An 8,426-nucleotide genomic window follows, 5' to 3' on the forward strand; every position below is an offset into this window, starting at 1 on the left:
CTGCTTGTTAACGGTAGGTATTATGTCGAGGTTACGTTTCGAGTCTATGTAGTTTTCATTTTCGAGTTTGTTCGAGGAAAGAATGAAAGAGAGAGAGTTGGGAGACATATTGCCTATAAAAGTTGAAACAAGTTTATGATTAGTCTTTGGTTTAGAATTTAAGTTTGTTTAAGACTTTATAAAATCCAAAGGTGTTATGAACGAAATGATACTTTACTCCTTCGAGGGAAGGCCGCAACGAGTCTCCTTTCATAAGTAAATGACTCATCATTAATGCATAGCCAAGATGTCAATACATCAATTTTGACTAGCCACCTTGTAAATTGGTTTGATCACTCACATCCTTTCGCAGGGCCTCGAGGGAGGATTACTAGGGATTGAGTCTAAGTGTGTAACCAACCACTTAGTCCAAAAGATTGACTTTGAAAAACAATCCGCCGAGGGGAGGCCTTGTCATCATCGTCTCACTCTCGGACGTAGCTCATTGAGCAATGATCAGAGCAAAGCGCCCTTGAGTACTCTCATTTAAGAGAGGGCCACGAGGGTGACTCTTAGTCCGGCGACACTTGCACTTTTCATTAGTGTTGGGGAACGAGGGTTACAAACAACAAGTATAACCCTCCCACTTAGTTTTTGGTGTTGGTTCATCGACTCTTATAAGTTCGGAAACGCATTTCCTAGTTAAAGAGCGAAAGAGCGGACAACTAGAAGAGAATCCTAGATCGACATGTTCAGAGCAGTATTAGTGCATAAAAGCACAAGGTACATACTCGATCTTTTCCTATTTTCTATTTCGGGAAAGTGCATGAGGGAAGTGTGAACTTCAACTCACTCGAACACTTGAAAGTTTGAGATTACACATCTTTTTATTTTTCGGCTTGTCTACAAGGAGACCTCCCACTCAAAATTTTTAAGAGCATATAGATTTTGAACATATGTGATATAGATATAGTTTTGAAAACATTTTGAAAACTTATTTGATTTGGATGACAAAATATTTTCAAGTTTGAAAGTGAAAACGGTTTTTCAAAATTCAAACTAGTTTTGTAAAAATTCAATTTCAATTAAACTTTCAAAAATCAAAACATTTTAATCTTACACATCATGTTTATAATCATATGAAAAACATTTTTTCTCAAGAAAATTTTCTCATTAGAGTTCTATAACTCATGGTAGTGGGGTTTGAAAATCCGGATTTCTAAAAAACTGGAGTTTCAGACAGCCGCGCACCTCGGAGTAAAATCACCATATCTGGCGGCTCCGATGTCCTTTTGAGCCGAAACCGGTGGCATTGGACAGAGGACAGACAGAGCTTTAATGTGATTCAAGAATCATTAAATTTAGATTTCTGAGCTGAGAGTTATGCCACTTTTAATGCGGGTTTACTCCAGCTCGAAGAAAAAGAAATAAATTAAAGCTTGGTCCTTTTTTAGGTGCGAAAAAGAATCGAGTGTAACGGAACGTTTTAAGATGTTGTTTAAAGCTTTTATTTGTGTTTTATTAGCAGGGTAATAACATAGAATAAAAGAAATAACAACATGCATAAAACGATTCAAGTAAAAATAAGAAACTAGCAAGATATCAAAACTAGTCACAAAATTTTACTCGAAATTTCTCAAACGTTTAAAACACGTTTTTCAATATAAAAAATTAAAAACTTTTAGAACTGATTCTAATGTGTTTTAAAAACATCCCAAACTCATAGAAAATCAACATGCTTTTTAATTTAAAGGCAAGAGCAATAAATTAAAAAAAATCTAAGATTACAATTCTAACTTGTCACAAAATTAGTAAACTTTCGAAAACGATTTTCAAGCTCATAATTTTAAAAACATGTACATGCATATCTTTGACCATAGCTCTGATACCATTTGTTGGGATCGATCTAGGGTTTAAGAAAATAATTAACGCTTCGGGAAGCGGCGGAATTTTAAAAATTTTCTTTTACAAGTAAAAACGGTTTTTACTAACCTAGACAAGTGCAAGTACATGTAATTAAAAACCAATATGAGCATAGAAGTTTACTAACCTTTCTTGAAGCTTGATCTTTGAGAAGCTCTTAGAAATTTGCAACGCTCGTATCCGCTCGCAGCACGTCTCTCTTCCTTTCCTCGGAACCTCGAGCAACCACGAAAGTTTCTATCACTAAATCACTCGAAATAAAGGAATTAGTGAGTGGGCACTTTTAAACACTACGACTTAAGAACAAGTCTTGAAGTCGCAGAGCTAAACACTAGGTCGAGTGAGGACCTAGGTGCCAAAACATGAAAAATCGAAAATAACCTAGAGAGAGAGAGAGAGGAGGGGCGGCCAAGCTAGAGAGACAAGCTCTCAATCTCTAAAACTTGGGATGAATAAAATGTGAGGAATGGGGCTCCTATTTATAGGAGAGGTTTTACCTTCAATGAGGTACTTTCCTCTTCTATAGAATATCACATATTCATGAGCAAAAATCCCTTATTTCCCATTCCATGTTGGGCGCCCAAGGCTGCCTCCTAGAGTCTTGGATTTGTTTCCTTTTTTGTTCCTTGCCTTGCCCATTACTCTCTTGGCCGAAATTCCTTGTGCATCTACATGCAAATTTGTTTCCTCTTTTTCTTTTGGCAAGTATCTAAATACATTAATGTAAAAAATAAACTCTCTTTCACACTATGGCATGAATGAAATTCAGCCTTCTTTTCCTTGGGTTGAACGTGCAAGGCTTCTAGAATGGGTTTCTAGATTTTTCTTCATTTGTTCATGACAACATAAGAAAAGGCCCATTAAGAATTTTCAAGTAAAATTCTATGAAATGAAATTAATCTTCAAGGCCGAATAAACTATTCATGCCCGAGTGGTTTAAGTTTCATTTGTCATCATATGACAATGTCAAAAAATTTATTGACATTCATTCCGTCCTATGTCCTAAAAGACAAAAATACCCTTTAGACAATTTTCGTAAAACTTGTCTCGTTCTTGTTTTGACTTAGCTTCTAGTTTAACTATTCCTACTCGATATGATTTGTGATAGTGACCTCATGGATCCAAATGAACAAAGCTTGAGCTAAAACACTTTGACTCAAAAATTCACAAACCTTTTCCAAGTTTAGCTTAATGTCAACTGACTCCACTAAAGAGTAGACAGTAAAAATCTATCGGTTCAAATGAATTTATTTTCTACTCAAGTATTCAACCTAATTGTAATGAGTGGATCCACTGAATATTATCTATCAGCTAGTCGGGATTTATGAAATTACCAATTTACCCTTCTAGCTATTGTTTCCACAACGCCTTTGTCGCTTGTGAATAAGTTAGAAACAATGTATTGACGAGGAGCTAACAAGTCACATTTTTTTGTTAGAATTTCCCAAAGTGGTTAGACCCAAGGCCGGACCAAGTGGTCTCACTTCGGCTCGAGCGTGTCGAACTTGGTATCCCAAGTCGTCCCTTAGCTGTGGATGAAGCTCACGTCGTCTCGATACCTGAAAAGCAGTAGACGATACGTGAACTACAAAGGGGAAACAGAGGGGTTGCCTCTGTTTACCTCTCCGACGCTCAACATTAGTATGGTTGAGGTAGAATGTAGAGGGTTTAGGTGTTTAGAGGCCGAGACTTGAGAGAAATGAGCGACCTACGAGTTCGACAGCGTTTCAGTAATCAAATTCAGATTACCGGGACCAAGGGAGGGACCTCGGTATTTATAGGCGACCAAGGGGTGTTTTGGGCAACCCCTTGGCCGAGGATAGCCTTGGCTCGACCATTGGCCGAGCCTGGCCCTTGGGCCGACTAATGGCCAAGGCTATTTGGGCCGGCCATTGGCCGAGGCTGGGCCTAGGGCCGGCCAATGGCCGGTGGTAGCTTGGCTCGACCATTGGCCGAGGCTGGCCCTTGGGCCGGCCAATGGCCGAGGCTATTTGGGTCGGCCATTGGCCGAGGCTAGCCCTAGGGTCGGCCAATGGCGGGGGGTAGCTTGGCTCGGGCATTAGCCGAGGCTGACCCTTGGGCCGGCCAATGGCCGAGGCAATTTGGGTCGGCCATTGGCCGAGGCTGGCCCTAGGGCCGGCCAATGGCCGGGGGTAGCTTGGCTTAGCCATTGGCCGAGGCTGGCCCTTGGGCCGGCCAATGGCCGAGGCAACTTGGGTCGGCCATTGGCCGAGGCTGGCCCTAGGGCCGCCCAATGGCCGGGGGTAGCTTGGCTCGGCCATTGGCCGAGGCTGGCCTTTGGGCCGGCCAATGGCCAAGGCTATTTGGGCCGGCCATTGGCCGAGGCTGGCCCTAGGGCCGGCCAATGGCCGGGACGAGCTACCGAGACACGTTTTGACGTCGCTTTGCCTTCGTTCGGCCGCGATCGGGGTCAGGTCGATAACATTAGCCCCCCGAGTTTACTGCCGAGTGAAACTCGTGCGGTAAACTCAAGATTCTCGTCGTCGCCGGCCCACCGGAGCAGCCCGTTGTGAAAAGGTTTGTTCGAAACCCTTTAATTATTATTTTTTCTTTTCTCCGGTCACTTTTTGTCTTGTCTCGTTGCACGTGTCAATGGACCCTACCAACCACTTGTCGGGGTGTGGGTCCATCGAAGATGACCTCTTCCCTTTGCTCGGGAATCAAGACGTAAACTTAGACGATTTTTTGGCGCAATTTTCATCTCCCTTGGTTTCCCACAACGTGCCGCCTTTACGTTCTTCGAGCAACCAAGTGGCAGAGATGACCGGGGGCAATTTTCAATCAGTCGCAGCATGGCTGGCCAATGAGGAGGAGGACACGCGCACCGGGGACGGCCCTTTCCGTCAGGGGGATGCCGGCCCAGGGGTGCCGGGCGTCGAGAAGGGCAGGGCCGGTCAGGGTCGAGGTGCGCCCGGCGAGGCAGGTTTGGGCGAAGGTGCGCCGGCTCTCGCCGGCTTCGTCTACGCCGGGGGCGTCGCCGGGGGAGACCCAGACGGCGTTGGGGACACGTGCGGCCTTGGTGGAGGCGTGCTCGACAAGGCGGGCTCAGGCGAAGGTGTGCCGACCCTCGTCGGCCTCGTCTGCGCTGGAGGCATCGCCGGAGGAGACCCCAGCGGCGCTGGGGACGCGCGCGGCCACGGTGGAGGCGCACTCGGTGAGGCGGGCTTGGGCGAAGGTGCGCCGGCCCTCGTCGACCTTGTCTGCACTAGGGGCGTCGCCGGAGGAGACCCCAGTGGTGCTGGTGGAGCGCCTGCCCCGGGAGAAGTCGCACTGGTCGAGCCGAGCGCCGGGGGCATCGCGTCGGCCCTGGGTGGAGGCGCGCTCGGCGAGGCAGGCTCGGGCGAAGGTGCGCCGGCCCTCGTCGGCCTCGTCTGCGCTGGGGGCGTCACCGGAGGAGACCCCAGTGGCGCTGGTGGAGCGCCTGCCCCGGGAGAAGTCGCGTCGGTCGAGCCGGGAGCCGGGGGCGTCGCGTCAGCCCCTGGTGGCGACGCCGGGGCTGTCTGGCAGGTGAGCGGTGGCGTGGGTGGCCCAGGTAGCTTGGACCCGACCTCTCTCGAGGGGGGCGCACTGGTGGAGGCCGACGGGAGGCGGGCGGCGCTGCTGGCGGGGACGCCGGCGCCGGAGACGAGGAACGCCGGCCGGACAATGCCGGCCGGGGGGCGGTGACTCGGCCAACGCCTGGGCAAACCCTAGGCCCACCTGGGCCGGGCCTGCGTGATGAGGACCTTGCCGGCCAGGAGCCTGGCCGGGCCGCTGGTTGGACGCGCGCGAGGAGGCCCTCACCGGCCAGGAGCCGGGCCGGGCCGCCGGGCCAGGCGTGCACGAGGAGGGCCTAACCGGCCAGGCGCAGGGCCGGGCCGCCGGGCTGGACGCGTGTGAGGAGTACCTAACCGGCCAGGCGCCGGGCCAGGCCGCCGGGCTGGACGCGCGCGAGGATGGCCCGACCGGCCAGGAGTCGGGCCGGGCCGCCAGGCTGGACGCGCACGGGGCGAGTACCGGGACGCCCGGGTGGGACTCACGGGCCGAGGGCCCAGCCGACCGGGGGCCGGGCCGGGCTGACGAGCTGGAGGCATGTGCTGAGGGCGAGGGATCGCCCGGATCGGGCCCACGCGTGGAGGAGCTAACCAGCTAGGAGGTGGGCTGGGTCCTCGGGCTGGACGCACACGCAGGGGGGGTCACGGCCGGTCAGGGCCTGGGTCGGCCCGACGGAGGTGGCTTAGCCGGCCGGCAGCCAGGCGCGCACCTGGGCGGCCACGCCGGGGCCGAGAGGAGCCGACCAGTCCGACCAGGCGACCGTGACGCTTCAACCGCCGAGCGCTCTAGCGGCCCGTCGTGCCACCACGCCACACCTGCGGCGACGCTTTCCTCAACCCCACGGGAGGAAATGCGGGCCCTATCCTTCCCGATCGGAGAGTCGGCAACACGTGGCGGCCTCGACTACTAGGGCGGTGACATTCCGAGTTCGCTCTCGATCGCCAGCTTCACGAGCCTGAGGAGGCGTTATGGTATCCCGGACTCAGTGTCAATCCTGTGACCGTTACCCGACGATCTTCCTACTCGCTCCCGGAAGGGACATGCCGCCATTCACAAGGCGAGCCTTCATAGAGGGCTACGGTTACCCTTCCAGCCGGTGATCCAAGAGCTATTGATTCGGTTGGGGGTGCACGCGTCACAGATGTCTCCGTCCTTTTATCGGGTAGTCGCTCCGTGCCACATGATGCTCTATCGAGCAAAGAAAAGGGCGATCACCGCAGACGATATTCAAGATCTCGTGGTCGTTCGCGGGGTCCCGGGGAAACCAAGTTTCTACTCAGCGTTCCCTCGGAAGCGCATCTCCATCGTTACCAAGGTTACCTCGAAGCATCGGTACCCTTGGGTGTGGGTGTCTGAGTCGGCCTTCGGGGCGGCACATTTATCGTTCGGGCCAGCGACCGACTTTTCCCCCGTCGGGGACGCCGAGGATTCCGAACTCGTAGCCGCGATCAAGGTAATCCCGGACTCGAGGCGGCAGGGGTCATTGTTCGAGTCCCCGGACCTAATGGCGAGGACTGGGTGGTTCGTGCCGGGCGGCGACGTTCCTCCACACCCTGGCCCCGATGCGGAGGTTGTGGAGGATCCTGAATCAGAGGCGGGGGGTTCGTCTGCCCCTCCCCCCGATGCGGGGGGTACTAGCCATGCATACGCTTTCGCGTTATCGCACGTTTCGTTGTCCTATGCATATCGTTACGTTCTAACCGACTGACACCCTTTCTCCTTTGCAGATACCATGGCCCGACGACATCGACCGCGCACACAAGTGCCGAGAGTGGCACCTACCGCCGAAGCTACGACCGCGGCTCATCCCCGAGCCGAGGCTCGCCACGGGGGGTCGCCACCACGGGCGAGGAATGAGGCGATCTCTTCCAACAAGCGACCGTCGTCGTCAACCTCCTTCGGATCACCCTCCGGCCACAAGCGTGCCCACACATCGGCGGTGCCGGACAGCATGGATTCGATGCTCCTAGCGGAGGCGGCAGAGCTGAGGGACCAGTGCTCCCGAGGGATCCTTGAAACCTCTCTGCAAGATTTCAAGGGTCTACTGACGACGAGCGACCTTGAGCATTTCCAAAATGGGATCGGAGATGCCCGTAAGGTATGATTCGTTTGCTCGTCTCATGTGTAATCATTATACTTATTCGGATTATTCTTATATCACTTGCTCCCACAGATGCTCGCACGCCAAGAGCGGAGTGACCGCATTCTCCGGGACCTGTTGCGGCGCATGCAGATCATGGAGAAGGACAAGGAGAGCGCGGTGGCCGCCCATGCTGCCGCTCTAGCGAGGGTCCGTACTGCCCGAGAGTTTCAAGCGCTCGAGGAGGAGTTGGACCGAGTTCGCGGGGAATCGGCGGCCGAGAAATCGCTTCGCATGGTCGATCAGGCGTCCCGGGAGAAGGCGGAGCAGGCGGCTGACACCTTCTTAGGGAAGAAGAGGAAACTCCAGGCGGCACTCTCGAGCCGGTATGAGGAGCTGAGCATCGTCCACGCTCAACTATCGGCTAGCGAGATCTCTCGGGTCAGGGCCGAGAAGGAGAGGGATTATCTGCAGGCGGAGGTGTAGACCCTCATCGAGGAGAAGGACGATGCCGTGCGATCTAAGATAGACTTGGAGGACGACTGGGACCTCGCGCAGGAGGTGGCTCGCTATGAGGCGGCCATACGGGTCCAGGACGCGACCGCGAAGGAGAATGCGTCTCGCGGGACCACGTTTTCCTTCTTCGATGCCACGTTCCCTCCTTTGGATGACGAGCCGCAGGAGGGCGACCTGTGCCCTCGAGCTCCCGTGGAGGCCGCCCAGTCGACGAACCGCCAGTTTGACGGAGAATCCATTGGCGGGTCTGGCGCCCCTCGCCCCGAGGATGATGACGAGTAGATCGACTTCGGCTCAGAGTAACCACACTTCGCGCATTTGTTCAGCGCTCGCCTTACGTTTCCTTTCGGATATTTGTTATGCTTCTTTTGCT

At 53.0% G+C, this 8,426-nt stretch overlaps 1 protein-coding gene across 1 annotated transcript; it reads left to right on the top strand.

The window, feature by feature from the left end:
• The first annotated feature begins 7,125 nt into the window (after positions 1-7,125).
• LOC149390080 (uncharacterized) lies at positions 7,126-8,023 on the top strand. The gene is made up of 2 exons (XM_089618942.1): positions 7,126-7,555; positions 7,631-8,023. Exons 1-2 carry the CDS (start codon positions 7,190-7,192, stop codon positions 8,021-8,023), a joined length of 759 nt encoding a protein of 252 aa, XP_089475068.1. The 5' UTR covers positions 7,126-7,189.
• The last annotated feature ends 403 nt before the right edge of the window (positions 8,024-8,426 follow it).

Source organism: Urtica dioica, chromosome 7 (assembly GCF_054948205.1).
Source record: "Urtica dioica subsp. dioica isolate 48M chromosome 7, U.dioica_male_clone48M_v1_H2, whole genome shotgun sequence".
Lineage (NCBI taxonomy): Eukaryota > Viridiplantae > Streptophyta > Magnoliopsida > Rosales > Urticaceae > Urtica > Urtica dioica.